The sequence below is a fragment of the Fundulus heteroclitus genome, chromosome 2 (assembly GCF_011125445.2).
Source record: "Fundulus heteroclitus isolate FHET01 chromosome 2, MU-UCD_Fhet_4.1, whole genome shotgun sequence".
Classification (NCBI taxonomy): domain Eukaryota; kingdom Metazoa; phylum Chordata; class Actinopteri; order Cyprinodontiformes; family Fundulidae; genus Fundulus; species Fundulus heteroclitus.
In genome coordinates, this window is record NC_046362.1 from 21,550,587 (window position 1) to 21,568,645 (window position 18,059).

The 18,059-nt window shown below is 40.2% G+C and overlaps 3 protein-coding genes and 1 long non-coding RNA gene across 7 annotated transcripts in view; 3 read left to right on the top strand and 1 right to left on the bottom strand.

Annotated features, from left to right (window-relative positions):
* The window catches only part of LOC118566950, a 1,242-nt gene extending 826 nt beyond the window's left edge, over positions 1-416 (bottom strand). The window contains exon 1 of one of the 2 annotated variants that reach the window (XR_004933385.1): positions 1-416. This exon is cut by the window's left edge and continues 71 nt beyond it. This is a non-coding gene — a long non-coding RNA (uncharacterized LOC118566950). The other variant, XR_004933384.1, reaches the window with a different exon arrangement.
* Positions 1-6,894, top strand: part of zgc:77752 (PTP_PTPDC1 domain-containing protein) — a 12,216-nt gene extending 5,322 nt beyond the window's left edge. The window contains exons 6-13 of the mRNA XM_036150670.1: positions 4,640-4,911; positions 5,015-5,317; positions 5,406-5,660; positions 5,753-5,869; positions 5,943-6,044; positions 6,158-6,235; positions 6,324-6,434; positions 6,527-6,894. Coding sequence (XP_036006563.1) covers positions 4,640-4,911; positions 5,015-5,317; positions 5,406-5,660; positions 5,753-5,869; positions 5,943-6,044; positions 6,158-6,235; positions 6,324-6,434; positions 6,527-6,649 — 1,361 coding nt within the window. The 3' untranslated portion in view covers positions 6,650-6,894. The remainder of the gene's footprint in view (positions 1-4,639; positions 4,912-5,014; positions 5,318-5,405; positions 5,661-5,752; positions 5,870-5,942; positions 6,045-6,157; positions 6,236-6,323; positions 6,435-6,526) is intronic.
* A 1,969-nt stretch (positions 6,895-8,863) lies between these two features.
* Positions 8,864-12,266, top strand: odf3b (outer dense fiber of sperm tails 3B). 3 transcript variants are annotated; one of them, XM_021312593.2, is made up of 7 exons: positions 8,864-9,006; positions 10,716-10,844; positions 10,997-11,131; positions 11,251-11,352; positions 11,532-11,653; positions 11,783-11,923; positions 12,008-12,266. In XM_021312593.2, the coding sequence occupies exons 2-7, from the start codon at positions 10,733-10,735 to the stop codon at positions 12,098-12,100; spliced, it is 705 nt and encodes a 234-aa protein (XP_021168268.2). In that variant the 5' UTR covers positions 8,864-9,006; positions 10,716-10,732; the 3' UTR covers positions 12,101-12,266. The 3 variants fall into 3 exon arrangements, with proteins under 3 accessions (XP_021168268.2, XP_012711482.2, XP_012711481.2); XM_012856028.3 differs by having other exon boundaries at positions 8,868-9,006; positions 10,928-11,131; XM_012856027.3 differs by lacking the exon at positions 8,864-9,006 and having other exon boundaries at positions 10,709-10,844; positions 10,928-11,131.
* A 1,385-nt stretch (positions 12,267-13,651) lies between these two features.
* rabl2 (RAB, member of RAS oncogene family-like 2) lies at positions 13,652-17,838 on the top strand. Its single transcript, XM_012856029.3, has 8 exons — positions 13,652-14,268; positions 14,354-14,383; positions 14,473-14,552; positions 14,649-14,728; positions 15,885-15,996; positions 16,167-16,264; positions 16,953-17,036; positions 17,229-17,838. Exons 1-8 carry the CDS (start codon positions 14,162-14,164, stop codon positions 17,307-17,309), a joined length of 672 nt encoding a protein of 223 aa, XP_012711483.1. The 5' UTR covers positions 13,652-14,161; the 3' UTR covers positions 17,310-17,838.
* The last annotated feature ends 221 nt before the right edge of the window (positions 17,839-18,059 follow it).

Genomic DNA, 18,059 nt, shown 5'->3' on the forward strand with positions numbered 1-18,059 from the left:
CGCCATCTTGTCCTCTATGGACAGCAACCTGGAGTTTACCGAATTCTGCAGTTGAGTGAACCTCTCATTCATGTCGCCAGTATGTTGAGTAAGCTGACGAGACAGTCCACTGATAGCAATCAGCAGTTTCTTCTCGTCAGTCTGCGGACTGGCTGAAAGTTGTGGATCGCGTCCTAGAGGAGTTGAACGCGAGACGTTGTCCGGCATACCAGTAAAATCCAAACACAGTAAAGTCGTCGTCTTCTTCTTCTTCTTCTTCTTCTTTTTCTTCTTCTTTAGGATTTAACGACAGCTTGCATCCATAGTTGTTGCATTACTGCCATCTATTGGATCCTAATATATATCCTTCAAATCCTTATGATCCCAGAATAAAAAAAAAAACGAAAAATCTTTGTACATCCCTTTTCTATACTTAATAATGCAGATAATGAATCACTACAAATTATTATTTTATTTATATTTGTATCCTCCACCCATTCTAAAGCCAATAATATAGCACATAATTCTACCGCATATATACTAAAATAATTAGATGTTCTTTTTGAAATATTAATTTTTAATTCAGGAATCACTACAGCTACACTAGTTGCTTCATTTTTTGGATTTTTCGAACCATCAGTATAAATTTGCAAATAATCATTATATTTAATCTGTATTTGATTGTAAAATTCTTGGCAGATATCTATTATATTTCTTGTCTTAATATTTAATAATGATCTATCTATATTAATATATTTCCATATCCATGTAGGTCTCAAAGCCCACAATACTGTTGGACTGAATTCTTTGTTATATACATTAAATGTTTTTGCTCTATCATCCCCAATCCATCCAAAACTATTAAATTGACCCTTTCGTCTTTCCCAACAACTTTCTAATACTTTCATAACTGGATGATCTTCATTATGTCCTTTTAAATTTATCCAGTAATTAACCATTATCTGTTGCCTTCTGATACATAATGGCATTTCTCCTGATTCTATTTGTAAAGCACATACTGGAGTTGATTTAACTGCCCCTAAACAAATTCTCAATGCTCTAGCTTGAATAACATACATTTTTTTTAACCTACTTAGCCGCTGAACCATATACCACACTCCCATAATCTATTCTTGACCTAATTAGTGACACATACAGATTTTTATGCGATTCAAAACTTGCACCCCATGTTAACCCTGCTTTCATTTGAGCGTTTTAATGGAATACTGGGAAAGTTTAATCACAACAATAGGACAATTGAAGTCCAGATTATGAGGCAATTTCAGCAGAGCCAACAGCTTCATATGCCATGGACATGTGAATATGGTGCAGAATTTGCCAGTATTTTAGGAAGACAAATGGTTGGGACTTTGTCATGCAATGACACAGCTGATATGCTTTATGTGAAGCACAGTGTTTTGGTGTCAGCAGAACGAAAGCCAATAGAAGTTTGGGGCTTGCAGGGAACAGACACGTCATACCCAGCATAATTTCTGCCAGTTGAGCGCATTGCTGGGAGATGTGTAGTTAATACATCCTCTGTGCATTTAAGTAAGACCAAAAAAAAGGTCACTGTAGTCATGCCACTATGCACAGTAGTTGAGCTCTAGGAGACTGTGATCTCTGCAGACCTCTCATTCTGATTCTAATGTTTGCATGGAATGCACATTTTACCTTGCTGATTCTGATTCACATTTTACCAACTGATTCTGATTAAAACAAATTTTTGAAATAAATTATTTTGTGTATTTTTTTTACATAACATTTGCCATTGCTAATGGCATACACAGTAATCTAGCATACTTTAATTAAATAAATCAATTCAAGGTAAAATGTAAGAGTCTATATTTAGGTTATATAGAGCCTGATCTATTTGTACCAGAGATTTTCTTACCTTTTAGAGAAATGTCACTTGGGGTAAAACTCCCCCTGCAACCCTGATTTACATTTGTTTAGCTCACAGCATTTTCATTTACATGTTAAAGCCTCCCCTAGAATTAGGAGGAGGGGGGTCATGGGGGGACAACTCCCAAGGTAGGCCCACGTCAATTTCTGACAATTCACGGCAGTTTTCGGTGTTGCCTGCAAATTGCCGTGAACAGCCGTTAACCTGAACTTCCACGACAATCTACAGTGCCGCATAGTGACGAAAATCTCACTTTTCATGCAGTGTGTGACGTGGGGTGAAGGACTGCTGCAGAGACGAAGCCGTTTTCATTCAAGATGGAAGACAAGCTGAGAGTGGCGGTCTGCGATCGGCCTGAGTTGTATGAGAAGGTCGACATTTGACTTTGGAAAGTGCCTTGACATGACATGTTTCATGAATTGGCGCTATATATATTAAATTTATTGAATTTAATTGACAACCATTGATTACTACCAGGACAAGTCCATATAGAAAGCCTGAAAAAGAGTGTCTGAAAAGGCTGGAGAGGCAGTTAAGTGACAGCGTTGCTAGACAATGCCATTGCACTGCTGTATTTCTGGCTTGTCACCCAATGTGTGACTTACTGGCGATATGTCAGGCGAGCGACAGCATGCAAAAGTGGCAGCATTGTGGCTGAATTCGCGTTTGGTGTGAACGCACCTTTACATCCATCCATCCATCCATCCATCCATCCATCCATCCATCCATCTATCCATCCATCTTCTTCTGCTTATCCGGGGTCGGGTCGCGGGGGTAGCAGCTTCAGTAGGGAGGCCCAGACGTCCCTCTCCCCGGCCACTTGGGCCAGCTCCTCCAGGGGAATCCCAAGGCGTTCCCAAGCCAGCCGAGAGACATAGTCCCTCCAGCGTGTCCTGGGTCTTCCTCTGGGCCTCCTCCCGGTGGGACGTGCCCGGAACACCTCACCAGGGAGGTGTCCAGGAGGCATCCTGACCAGATGGCCGAGCCACCTCAACTGGCTCCTCTCGACGTGGAGGAGCAGCGGCTCTACTCTGAGTCCTCCCCGGACGACTGAGCGCCTCACCCTATCTCTAAGGGAGAGCCCAGACACACTACGGAGAAAACTCATTTCAGCCGCTTGTATCCGGGATCTCGTTCTTTCGGTCACGACCCAAAGCTCGTGACCATAGATGAGGGTAGGAACGTAGACTGACCGGTAAATCTCTTCACCACAACGGACCGGTACAGCTCCCGCTTCACAGCAGACGCCGCACCAATCCGCCTGTCGATCTCCCGCTCCATCTTCCCCTCATTTGTGTTTTGAAAAACCCAGTACAGGCAGAATAACTTACGGTTCAAAAACCAAACAGCGCCGATGTCCGATCACCGACGTGTCTCTGATCGCCTACCTCTTCCAATAGGTTCATGTTGTTGTGTTTTTTAAGATGTTTTTGTGGGTTTGAAAATGTTGTTGTAATTTTCTATATTTGTTGTATTTTTAATTTGTTGTCCTGTTTTTGAAATATGTTGTGTTTTCATTATGTTACTGTGTATTTCAATATTTTGTTGTGTTTTTTTATTTGTATTGCTTTCAAGGTAATGTTGGGTTTTTCAAGATGTTGTTGTTATTTTCAATATGTTGTGTTTTTTAATTAGTACATGTGCTTAGTTAATGTCGTGTTTTTATAAGATGTTGTTGTTGCTATATTGAATATGTTGTTGTGTTTATTAATTTGCAGTTGTGTTTAGAGATTTGTTGATGTGGTTTGCACTTCACGGCCACCGTAGGTATTGTTATGCTCTTGAAAAAAAGATCCGGCCCAAGCAGATTAGACGGGGAGCGTGATAATGATCCTACAAATGTTCACATTTGTAGGATCATTGTCTTGTAGCAAAAGCATCCCCACACACATGATTCTGCCACCACTATATTTTATCAAGGCAACACGATGTTCAGGGTGATGTGCAGTGTTAGTTTTGTACCACACACAACATACTGCATCTCATCACAAATTATCAGTTTCAGTCTCAGGGCGCCTTTTTCCATTTAAGTACTGTGTTCACTACAAAACTTGTGGCAAACCTTTTACTGGACTTCTTATGGCTTTTGTTAAACAACTGCTTCCTTCTCGCCACTCTTCCGTGAAGGCCAGATGTGTGGTGTAAAAGGTCACCATTTGTCTTGTGATTTACGCACCTGCGCTGTGAATCTCTGCAGCTCCTCCTGAGTCACAATGGGCCCCTTGGCTGCTTCTCTTATGAATGACAAAACTTGGAGAGCCTCTCCACATACATGAACATCCCTGTCTTTGTACATTAAAATTTCTATTCCATTTTCAGATGACGAATTGCTTATTGACCCTGCCTCAAACATCTATGCAGTGTCACCAGTGACCTGCCTCCTTGCTACTCAAGATGCTGTTTGTTCACTAAGATTTCCTAACAAACTACTGAGGTCTTCCAGAACTGATGTATTTACTCACAGATTATAATACACACAGGTGACTTCTGGAAAGGATTTTTGCGGGATGAATGCAAAAGCAGGCCACACCTTTCAGATTTTTATTTACATAAAAAAAAAAACATTATTTTACTTCACACTTATGGAAGATTATGTGCTACTCTGTTTTGTTCTGTCCCATAAATTCCACACCATTCTCAAACGCATTGTTCAAGCGGTACTAATACTTTTGCAAGGCACTGCACAACACAACACCATTTGATGCTCAGGGTTCTTGGGGGTTTGTTGTTTGTTCTGTTCCTGCTGTTTAAAAGGTGTCCTGATAGCCTGCTACCTCATCTACACCCTGCGTATAAGCCCCAGCGAGGCGGTCCACTACGTGCGCCTTAAAAGGCCTCGTTCTATCCAGACCCGGTCGCAGATAAACCACGTGTTTGACTTTGCTCGCCTGCTCGGCACGCAGCTCACTCAGTATCCAGACCTCAGCCTGCGGCACGGAGCCCCGTTCACCCTCCAGCACTACTTGAACAGGCAAGCTCTGCTGCTTCATGGCCAGGAGGCACGCAGACTCAGACATACTCCCAAGGTCGGGACTTTGCCACTATATTACCTTCATTTTTCTACGATCACACATCTCTGTCCGGTGTCGCTTTTAACCTGCATATCCTTTCTGACCCCCATTTGATCAGGTGGTGTACCTCCTGTGTGTGCGCCTCTCCTGCCTGGCTTTGGGTCTGGCCTCTCCTGCAGAGGTCCATGCTGAGCTGGAGAAGAGATCAGCTCTGAGGGTCCTGAACAGGGCTGTGAGAGAGACTCTTGCATCCAAGCAGTATTTGCCCCTGCCAAACGAAGGTCGTAAGGGCTCGTGGGCCGGCTCAGGGTCGGTGTCCTCCTGGGACGAGCCTCTGGGGTTCCTAGAGAGGAAGAGCGAGGTGTTGCTGGACAAACGCAGCTACAGTGAATCTGACGTTACAAAGATCAGAGTGTACGAGGTGAAATGCATTCAAGAATTTCATATATTTTAATAGATGTAGGCTGGCTGTGGGGGTGAAATTCTTTCTGTTGCCTTCTCGCTTGAAGGACCAGGAACTGAGCTCATACTGGACTGCAGCTCTTGGAGATGAGAAGCACTGGTGCTTGCAGGATCTGACACGTGCTGATCTCAGACCAGTTAGTCCAGTCTTTGGCACATTTTCATTTGGGCTACCATATACCAAAAAGGAATTTCATGGGCTCAACACCGCTGTGGTGAACATGAGGACAAGCAGCAGCTGCACGAAAATCTTAAAAAGCTCAAATAAAAGGGAAATCCAAAAATGCGGCTCCAACCTGGAGGTAAACTTTTTTTGTTTTTCTTAAAGGTCAAGTTGAAAATGTAGAAGGTTTGTCTAGAATACCGTAAACACTCTATCCTCTCTCGCATGAAGTTGCAAAGAAATCTGCATACCCCTGGCCCAACCTTGATTGCCCGACAAGTAGCCAAAGCAATGGCAGAACAGGGTCCCCCAGGCGAAACTGTTTTGCAGAGGTCAGCTCTGCTGCAGGTAAAAAACTACAGCTTCTCATACAATCATATCACTAAGCTTTTCATTGCATTTACTCTGTCGTTTTCTAAAGGAGGAACTGAACAGCAGTGACTGTGGGTGGGCCCTGCTGGTCACCGAGTCAGATCCTCAAGTCCTCTGTTGTCTCTTGTGGACCTGGTTGGAGAGGTTAAGGGTCAGTAGCATGAACAAAAGCAAATGATCCTGCTTTGCATTATTATTATTATTATTTAAATCCTTGTTTAAATTTCTCTCTCGGTCTCTTCTGTTTCCTCCTCTGTCATCCAGGACCCTGTTCTGAGCAGGGAGGATGTAGAAAGGTTAAAAGTCGGAAACAACCGAAAGCCTCTCAGCATCCTCAAAAAGGTCAATACCAGGACATAGTACCATGGTGGTTTTTGTTCTAAACATATGAATATTTTCAGCAAATACATATGTTTTCCCATATTTACAGCCACAAAGACACACGATCAATTGTCTGCTGAGTTGTGTGAGTACAGTGATCAGCTCGTGTCCACATAGAGAAGATGCCATCCTCCAGCGGCTCATGTGTGCACTTACAAGGGTAAGACAATCTGAAAGCACTGAGAGTTTAGAGTGAAGATGTTTCCCTCAATATGAATTCTTCAAACAAATTATATTTTTCTTACCCAACAGCGTCCTCAAGAGGAAACTGGAATCCTTGGTCCCTTGATGAAAGTCCTGCAGGCCAGTTTGAGAGAAACTCTCAACACCCACAGACACATCACCAGGGCCTGCAGCATCAATGCTACTCTTTGAGGAGTTTCAATAAAAATAAGAAAAATGTTTAGTTTTATCCTTGTTGAAAACATTTTGTTAAGTCGTAGAGGTAAAAACATTTCTACAAAACATCAGCACTTCATATAGCTCCTTCAGTTGTATGTTGTCACTGTTAACAGTCATGAATTAAAAGGAAATTTAACTAAGACAGCATTAATGTGATTCTTTATTCCAGCTCCTTATCTTAAACAGCAAAACAATATTTTTGACCATTAAGGACATTTATTTATTTTTGGGTTAGGGTAGCGTTTGAAATAAAATATGATTCTCTCTTTGTTGTGGAGACTATAGCAATGTTTGCCCTGATACATTTATGCAATTGCTCAGTAATTGACAATAATTTACACATTGTTCTGTGATGTGACTACCATCTGTCTTTTTTTACTTGAACATTTGAATCTTATCAAATACTAAGGACGATTTGCACGCTTTGAGCTTCTCAGAGGTGTTGTCGGTCCATTCAACTTTAACATTATGTCTTGATTTGTGTCTGTGTGTTATGTGTGAATTCTGAGCAGGTTTCTCACAAAAAATCCATTATGGTCACAGAATGACAATAAAGACTTTTGATTATTGATTCTATAGCAAGGTCGTGGAAAAATGACATGTCCTTCGAGAGAAGGTTTAGATTATTTTTTAAACAATACCACTCACTACACGCACTTTGTGTTTTTAGTTTAAATGAGTATCCTTTTTAAATCTGATTTCCAGCTCACCCAGCTTGAATAGTTCAGCTGCTTGTAAAACATCTACTTGACAGCAAAGATGCGTGTCCATACAATCCATCCGTCTGTCCATCTTCCACTTATCTCATAACGAGTTGTGAGTGTAACAGGTAGAGGGGGATCCCTGAGCCACCACAATTGACTCCTTTTGACGATGAGCTCCATATTGAGCTCCCCCAGTCTAGCCACCCTGCGGAGGGAAGACTCATTCGAGCAGTTTGTACCCAGGATCTTGTTGCTTTAGTCACGCCCCATATCTCATAGGTCAGGGTCAGAATTGAGTCCTTTTCAGCACAACTCTTCACCGGAATCCACCAAAGCAGTGCTTGTGTCACTGTAGAGATCACCAATCCATCTATCCAGCAATCCACTTCCCGCTCCATCAAGGAATGGAACCATTACCTTGAACTGCGCTCGAGGCAAAGATTGACCCTCAACTTGAAGGGAGGAATGCCCCTTTTCCAAGGGAGAACCATGGCCTCAGACCTTAGAAGCTGACCCTCATTCTAGCCGCTTCACACTCACCTGCAAAAAACTCCAGTGCTTCAGAATCATAATCAGAAATACTTTAATAATCCCAGAGGGAAATTGCTGTTTCAGTACAACAGATGTCAGCGGGGGAGGAGGGAGCGTGGGAGAGTTCTGAGCATTCTCCGCCATAACAATCCAGGAGTAGAGATAGGGAGGGCATAGACCAAATATGCTTGCTAGACAACAAGGCCTGAAGACAACAACAGAACCACACCACCTACAAAAAAAGATGAAAGTTTCCCTAAGCCACACACATTCCTCTCCAGAATTTCTCCTCTTGACATCATGTCCATAAAGGCACTTATACAACAACCTATACAACAACCTGCTAAAACCCTACAAACAAACCAGATGCCCATGGCACCCCACATGAAATATCTTGTGGGAGATAATTTATTTTTATGAAAGATGTTCTTCAAATCTACAAGAGATGTGAAACGACCAAATAACAATGACAAATTCAAATAGTTACGATGTTAACCATTTCCATCCATCCATCCATTTTCTAACACGTCAATCCCTTGTGGGGGTCATGAGAGGTGCTGGTGCCTATCTCCAGCTGTCAATGGACGAGAGGCGGGGTTCACCCTGGACAGTCTATCACAGGGCAACACAGAGACAAACAACCATTTTCGCACACACTCACAGGAGACTTTAGAGAGGCCAATTAACCTAACATGTTTTTGGACTGTGGGAGGTTAGGTTCCCATTTTGGTTAATGTTTTCTTAAGATGGCAAACCTAAGTTCAGGGAAAATCCCAAAGTTGTATCCACAGAGTCATCCTGTGGCTGGTTACAGCCTTTCATATTTAATAAATAATTTACAAGCTATGCATTGTGAATGTTTTTTTTTCTTTTCACATCCCTGAAATTCCTCTGCTCTGCTAGAATAAGAAAAAAAAACACACCAACCCTGAACACATAATGAGCACGGCTGTTAAAGAGTCATTTCCATGACAATGTTGTCATAGTAACAATGTGGGGCTTTGAACAATCTGTGTTTGGGTTGACTGGACTGTCTGAGTTGTGAGGACCGGAGTAGGAAGCGTACCCTGGCAGCTGGACGACGAAACTTATGAGGTAAAAACAATCTGTTCATCAAAACTGACATTAAATCGTGTCATTAGGTTTGTTCAGTGTTACTGGTTGTGGTGTTTGTTATTGTTACTGGAAACCCTGGGTGTTTATTAGGTTCACCGTTTTTAATTTAATGTTTTATTTTTCGAGTATGTTCTTCTGTGATTTTTTTTTAATTCCTCATTTGGAGCTCACAATGTTGAAATTTGAGAATATTAGATTATTATATTTGATTATTGTTCTAGAATTGTGCCGCTAAGGGTGGCAGCGCGTTGAAGTAGCTTTGTAACTTTGATTCAGATTTTTTTTTTTGGCAACCGCTTCTTCTTGTATTGGATGCTGTTGGAGCTGAAGATGCCATCATACACCTGCTTCAACAAACCCACAGTCACCTGGACAAAGCAGGCAGCACTGTGAGGATCATGTTTCTTGATTTCTCAAGTGCTTTTAACACGGTTCAGCCTGATTTGCTTTGTCAGAAACTCCAGAAGACTCAGGTGGAGACATCAACAATCGCCTGGGTCAGACACTACCTCACAAACAGACCACAGTTTGTGACTGAAGGACTGTGCATCTAACCAGGTGGTGGTCAGGAGCACCACAGGGTACTGTACTCTCACCATTCCTTTTCGCTCTGTAAACTTAAGACTTCCAGCACAACTCTGACTCCTGTCATCTACAGAAATATTCAGATGACTCTGCAGTTGTCAGGTGTATCAGAGATGGACAACAAGTTGAGTACAGAGAGCTGGTGGATCACTTTGTGACATGGTCTGGAAGCAACCATCTCATTTTGAATGTGAACAAAACAAAGGAGACGACTGTAGATTTCAGGAGAAACCAGATTAGATCAAACCCAATTTCCATCGTTTGAGAAGAAGTGGAGGTGGTTGAGGATTATCAATATCTCAGTGTTCATCTGGACAACAGACTGGACTGGAGACACAACAGTGAAGCATTCTACAAAAAAAGGACAGAGCAGACTGTATTTTTTTGAGGAAGCTTAGGTCCTTCAAGGTTTACAGCAAGATGCTGCATATCTTCCACAAGTCTGTTGTTCAGAGCATCATCCCCTCTACCATCATCTGTTGGGGCATCAGCATCAGAGCCAGGGACCTAAAAAGGCCCAACAACCTGATAAAGAAGGCTGGTTTTGTTCTGGGGACGACTGTGGAACCTCTGGAGATGATGATGCAAAGAAGGATTTTGCATAAAATCAAGGACAATCCTGAACGTCCTCTTCAGTTAAAGGTTTCTTCAGATTGGTTGTAAAACAGACCACTACAGGAGATCTTTCCTGCCCAGAGCCATCACCATCTATAACCCCTTGACAAAATTAGTTACATCAACATCTAATTTCCCTTTGGGATAAATAAAGTATCTTTTCAATTTCAATTCAGTTTCAATTATTGTTAGAAAATGCAGCAAATTTCACCATGTTGCGGAACAAATCTTTATTTATTAAGAGAAACAAACAAGGACTATATTATTAAAGCAGAAAAATGGAGACAAGACAATCATATGACAATTATATATATAAAATTTCCTTTACCATGAGAAAAATTCCTGTGAGTGGACTGAAAAAGTTAATTTCTTTATCACAGAAATTGTTCCCGTGTAAATATAAATAGGGGGCAAATACAATAGTAAAATAAATAAAATAAGAAACAACCTACTGACTGATTTTCTTTTTTCAATTACTCAAATGCCAGTCCATTCACTCAAAACAATGACAAGTGATGAGCTTTGTGTTGGACCTTGGAGGCCCCACAGACCACGGAGACCTATTGCTGCTCTCTACGGGAGCCCGGGGCCCAAATATGCCCTTCCTGGGCTCATAGGTGAGAGTAAAATGTAATATTTCATCATTAGATATATTATTGAAACATTAAAAGGTAACATGACTTGACTCTGTTCTGTGGAGGTGCTTTTCAACATGACCCTACCAAATATAAAGCCCCAATGTTCTCCTTTGGTGCTCGGCATGAGGAAGCTAACACAAGCTGCTCTCCTGGACCAACATATCTAATCCCCTCGAACATGACCAGGATGGGCAGAAGTGTAACGCCTGCATTTTCTCTTCTTGGTCGACCTAAGCAGCTACAACTGTCCCAAGTACCTGGACCAGGTCAGTGAAGCCAATTTAAAAGAAATTTTCAGAAATGCACACAAGTACGTATGATATCAATATACAGTGGGCTAACCTGCCAGCTGGGTCTTTTTCTCACTTTCTTTTGAGTCTTATAGGCCAATATTCTCCAGAGCGTTCTGGAAAGATGACCATCCGTTCAGCTCCTGCTTATTCTCTATTTGGGAGAAGAAGAGATCGGAGCACTGCCCATACGCCAGGTAGTATATATATATATATATATATATATATATATATATATATATATATATATATATATATATATATATATATATATATATATATATATATATATATATGAAGTAGAAAGTACCATAGTTCCACCTCAGAAGTCATGTGAACAATCTTGGTAATCCTAAATTTTACAATTACCATGCAGGTCCAGCCACCTACACTCTGCCACCCATGCTGGGCCATAAAACTGTAGTTGCACCCTCAGCACCCAACTACACACTTCAGGGCCGCAGTAAAACTGCAAGCTTCCATGAAGACCGTAACAAGGTTTTACAATGAATACTTGGGCACTTTAACAAAATAAAAAATAAATAAATAAAAAAAAAACACCTTAAATTCCTAACTTCCTAACTGTCCTGTGACTAGTATTCCCGATTCTGATTCTGATTCTTCCAGACTCCGGGTCCCGCGGCCTATAACGTTGTTGACCCCTATATTTATAGGCAGAAACCTCCACAATACAGCATAAAGGGCCGCAACTTTGCTCCTGAAGAAAACACAAAGACACCAGGCCCAGGAGCACACTATCCTGAGAGGGTAAGAAACATTCTACTTTCTTAATAAAAAGCTTGAGATGTTACATTTATAATATATTAGTATATATATTTTTTTCTTTTCTAGGTCACCTTTACAAAAGCAAAAGCTCCCAGTTTCACCTTTGGACTGCGTCATTCACAATACCTCGCTCCCCTTATTGTAAACCAAGAGGAATAAAGGCAGAAATCTAGCTGTTAAAAGAAACAGAAACCTTAATGATTATTGGGATATTTTATTATAGTTGGCCCTCCATGCTGTTTGTGCTTTAAAAATCTTAAATATTTTTTTATGTGGAAAAGTTATATTAATATGGGGAAGTTGTATTAAAATATCAGAACAGCTATTTTTAATCGTTTTCTTTCTTTTTTTTTTTTTCTTTTTTTTTTTTAAATACCAGTGCTACAACATGTTAAATTTAATTGGAAGAATTTTAAACTTTTGCTTTAAAGAGATTTAATAAACAAAACAAACCAGCAAATGCTGCCTTGAGGTTGTATGTCTTTGGGTCATTTCTGTGGTTCTTGAAGAACTGCTTTCATTTATGATCCGAAACATGATCAAAACTGATTATGCTCATAGACGTTATAAACGTAAACACCCCATTGGACGCAGGTTTGTATGTCAACGCCACCGCCATATTGTATGTGGCAGAAAGTAGTGAAAGTCTATGTTCACTACTGTTATATGTTTTAAGACAGAAAGATATAGATGGAGGTTATATATACTTGTAAAAAAATCTATAGAGATTAATTGATAGAGGTTGGAAGCCAAATTGGCTTTTGATTGATGTTTTGATCGATGTGCATATATAGATTTTGAAGTATTCTAAATAAATAGGTGTGTTTATATATAAGTATATGTCCAGATTATAAATGTATGTATGTATGCATGTGTGTGTATATATATATATATATATATATATATATATATATATATATATATATATATATATATATATATATATATATATATGAGAGAGAGAGAGACAGGGAAAGAGAGAGAGAGAGAGAAATATAAATGTGTATGTGTTATGAATTGGTTAAATTGTGGTTCATTATTTCAGAAAACCGTGTCACATGTGAACCTTTTAAGATCTGGTATAGACACAGATTAGAAACAGACTCATTGGGGGAGTTTTACAGAGATAAAATTACTTATATGAAAAAAAGTCATAGGAGTATACATGAAAAAAAGACAAAAGTGGTAATATTATGAGAAAAACGTCATATTATGAGAATTAAGGGGGGGGGGGGCATTTCCAAAATAGTCACAGTTTGCAGAAGTATTTCAGTCCTGAGTCATAGGGCCAGGTTAGATTATTTTAATTATTTTTATTCTTTACGAGTATAAAGTCAGGAGAATGAAACCAAAGGGATACGAAAATAAACTCGTGATATTACAAAAATAGAAATATTACGAATATAAAGTATGTTCTGAGATTAAACTCCTTATTGTTTAAGTGACTCACACTAACTGCAGATTTGCCACATACAAGATGGCGAACGCTCTGACGCATCCGCAGCATATGCACTATGCAGAACCCGCCCGACGAGGCGTCTACATATATGATGTCTATGCCGTAGACCGAATTTTTAATGTTTTTGTTTTGAACCAGTCCCCACATCAAACTGTACTTAAGACCCTAAAGTACATTGGGCCTCGTGTAAAATAATATGAATGAATGAACGAACGAATGCAGTTTGGTTGTCATTTTGAGACAGGCATTTGGTAAGGGCAGCTAAACGGAGACTAGTGGTCCTGTGAGCGTCCCTGTTGCATAGGAACGAAGAATAACGCCTGGGACGTCGTGCATTAACCGAACAATTCCCTCAGAAACTGGACCAGAATCTCTGCTGCAGTAAACAAAGCCCGTTTTAACAGGCGCAGTCCTTGTTATTTATCCAGACTGTGATCAGCGGAGTTGTTACATCTTTAATTGGGACCAACAGTGAGACGTAATGACCGGAAACTCGCCACAAACCTTAGCATGGAGCCAGTAACTGTCGCGCTCGTAGGCGCTCTCGTGAGTTTATGTGTTGGAATATGGTGAAATAAACACATTTGGAGCTGTTGAGTAAGCGGCCAAAGAAGCTAGCTAGCTGACGCGATGGTAACGGCTGCTAACCAGTGGCAAGCTAACTAGCGGTTCTTTATATCGCCGACTCTGGCCGAGGAGCGTCACCCGGCTGTTCTCAAGTCCTCTTTAAGTAGGAGAAATTACCGAGGAGGCGGCGCGAAATGGCTGACGACGTCGGCAGCATCCCCGAACTGGACCAAAAGAAATACGATGCAGACGAACAAGTGAAGATCATCTGCCTGGGAGACAGCGCGGTTGGTAAATCAAAGTGAGTCTCGGCTGGAATAAGTGCCATTATAACACATTTTCCAGGTTGTCTACGAGGAAACATCGTTTCTGTCTTTTCCTCACAGGCTGATGGAGCGGTTTCTTCTGGATGAGTTGTATCCTTCAGCTGCTTTATACGTTTAAATGTGCATTTTTATTTTTTTTTGCAGTCAAGATCATTTAAGACCTTTAACACTTTCCACAGTCGCCCCCAGCAGCTGTCCACATATGCTTTGACTCTGTACAAACACAAGGCGACCGTAGGAAGCAAGACTGTTGCAGTTGGTGAGTGCACCGTTTTTTGCTCTCCTACAAATAGTTTTAGCCGGTTAAAAAAAATGTAACTAATTGGTTTACCATCTAATTGATTATGATCCACAGATTTCTGGGACACTGCTGGCCAGGAGAGGTTTCAGAGCATGCATCCCTCATACTATCACAAAGCTCATGCATGCATCATGGTAACACACACTTCCTACTTGTTTCTGTTAAATCAGCCGAACTCACGTTAGGTCAGTTTCTCTCTATCAGGGTTTGCGGTTTCGTTTTCATTCATCGTAAATAACATTGACTCCTCACCTAAACGGGTCTAAATGTGCACAGAGCTTTCTGGTGTTATCTGATCGGACTTCTTTTGAATAAGCCTGTTTTTACTTTTGTTGTTGTTGCCTTTTAATCATGTTCTTTCTTCAAAGGTGCTCACTTGCTTTCTGCGTGGCTGCAGCAAAATGTCTGAGCCACATATAAGAAGACTGTAGATTTTAGTAGCATTTGTCAAGAATTAAACACACCTTAGGGTGTTTAAAAAAATTGAGGCAGACTAGAATGGCCTTATTTTCTTTTTAACCAGAGATTTTCAGTGACTGTTTATAAAGTTGTTTTTAAAACCATGTGTTTGGTGTGTGAGTTTAGAAAGTACCATAGTTTATATTTGCCCCTATATTTATATTAGGGCAAGTTCAGGCCGCATGCAGTGGTACATCAATGTATCGATAAAAGGCGATTCAAGCAGATTACGTTTTTTTTTCTAGTTGGAGAATATGTACGGCAAGCAATCAGATTCAAGTTACAAATTCAAAGAGGGATAGAACTTGACTGGTTCCAGTGAAGATCTAAAGAAGATTGTTGTCTTTGTCAAAATTTGCTTCAGCTTCCCTGTCCACAGTAGTAGCCATCAGGCCGAGAGTTCAAAGACGTAGGGCTGAACCCGTTCCAGCTCAAGTGTAACTTTGGCGCTTTAGAATCTGGGCACTTCTTAAAAACTTCCTATTCTGTGAAGTTCTGTTTTGGAAACCCATATTTAATTACTCAGTTTTGGTTTTATTGTTTGTGTGCATTAGCTAATGAACGATTTTACATCTGGATAATATCTTTTCGTGTGGTTTTGTCTGAACTCTAAATTTTCACTGCTTTTGAAATGAGATTACCTATAAAATACACAAAGATGGGTGATAAACCTTTTCATGGTTAATGTTTACATAAATCAAATATTCAAAACCTTAGTTAGAACAAAGACAGTAATTGGTTGAGAGGGACGCTGACGCTACACAGTTAGATGACCACAGGATTTTGGTTGTTTAACTGGAAGTCATTTCCTGCTTCTTTTCTTTCCCTCAGGTTTTTGATGTGCAAAGGAAAATCACGTATAAGAATTTAGCCAACTGGTATAAAGAGCTAAGGGAGTACAGACCTGAGATTCCCTGTTGTGTTGTAGCCAACAAAATTGATGGTAAGTGTGGCTGTGACATAAAAGCTTACTATTGATATTCAGTTGTTCCAATACGGTACATTAGGATGTGTGGTACTGCTTTGACTTACTTCCAGAAACCTTTGTATTTCTTCCCGATCAGGAAAATGATGATCAGATTCAAATGTGAATTTTCTGTTTCTCGTCTGCAGCCGACCTGAAGGTCACACAGAGAAGTTTTAGCTTCGCGAAGAAGCAGGGGCTTCCGTTTTACTTTGTCTCGGCAGCTGATGGGACCAATGTAGTTAAGGTTTGGCTTTGCTGTTTTCTTATCCGTGGTTTTAATTTCTTTTTCTATTGATTGATTGATTATATTCCTTTTAGTCTGTAATAATAATATTACAATAATTTTAACCTATCACAAGCTTTTTGTGCCACTTCAGGGTTTATGCAACGTCTAGGTTTAACTGTAGGCCTTAAAGTTTCCTAAAGTTAATAGTTTGAAGCTCTGATTCAAGATGAATTAATGTTATTCAGCCTTTGTTGCAAATCTGCTTGTGAAACTGGTTTACGATTGCGTATTTAAGCAACACAAATTTAAAAATTGTGAATTTATACACTGCTTGCTCCTTCATAAGCTCATTAGAAAACATTAGGACGCCCCATTAAATATTCAGTCCTGTCAAAAGAGATCTTCACATGTTAATGGCCGGTCCTCTTTATTATCTTTGGAACAGAAAGTCGTTCATTTATAGATAAACACCAAAAATTTACCTTGTTTTATTCAGTAAAAAACAGAATAGTACAGTCAAGGAAAAATTAAAGACACCTCACCGTTTGTGTTGACTTTACTTCAGTGAGATTCTTCTTGTAGCCTCCTACCAGCCGCCAGTTTTAGAAGTTTCAGAATTCATTTAGGTCTTAAATTTAGCCTGCAGAAACTTGCACTCTGAATTTTATCTGCTCACCAAGTCTTCTACTGTGAATTGTTCCATCAGATGTTCAGAGAGATGATCAAGAGAGCGGTGGACTACAAGCTAAACCCCAGTGATTTCATGGATGAAGTGATGGAAGAATTAGAGGTAGGTCTCTCTGTTGTGTCTGAATTTTTATTTTATTTTTTTGGAATCCTCTTAAAACCCACAGCTTTCCATCAATGACCTTTTTTAAATGTGGTTTTCACATTGAAAAGGCATTGGTTAATCTAGTTGTAGGAATTAACTGTGCAAGAAGATGTGTTGGATTAAATTTTTTTTGTCGTGCGTCCTCCGCAGAACTTTGACCTGGAGAAGAAAGAGGAAAACTCGGAGGCTGATGAGAACGGGTTGAGGTCAGAAAGTCCGGAGTTGGCTTGAAAGGGTTTCCATCCTCAGTAAAACTTTATCCTGTTTGAAATCAGTTTTGGACTTATTGTTTTCCCATCACTGACACTATCAGCTGGCACATTATTTATTCTTGTGTAATTTTTGAACTTTTGTCTTACTGGATTGAAAGTCCTCTGCTGGGAACGGTCATGTGATCAATGTCAGTCACTGCCCTCCATCCGTCCGGCGTGAACAGCAGGGAGATTTCTGTCTAGTTTTCAGCGTCTGTGTTTTAGCCTCCATGTTTGACATTCTTATAACTGTCATTAGTATAACTGAATGTTTTCTCAAGTGTGGCAAAAAAACAACAAACAAACAAAAAAAACCTGTACTTTTTATGTATAACAATGTGAAGCATGAAAAACTGACACAGCAACGATAATGTGCAATTATAAAGTGTTTCCTGCTGTTCTCCAGAGTTTCTGTGTAGTGTTGTGTGGAGCGCCGGCAGGCTGCTGCAGCTTTTGGCTGCTTTGTTTGCAGAAATTTTATGATGAAAATTTTTTTTTTTTTTTTTTTTTCTCTATCTTGTTCTCATCTTGTTAATGAAAGCCTAATGTACCCCATAACAAACTGTGATCATGACCCTTTGCATCTTGCTGTGATGCAGCAAAATCAACCCAACATCAGCGTTCTACAAGAAATGAGCCTGTTATTGTGAAGCTATGGGCAAACTTCAAAAGGCATAACGTTTTGAGACACAATTTTCCCCTTTTGTCAATTTTTTTTTTTTTTTTCACA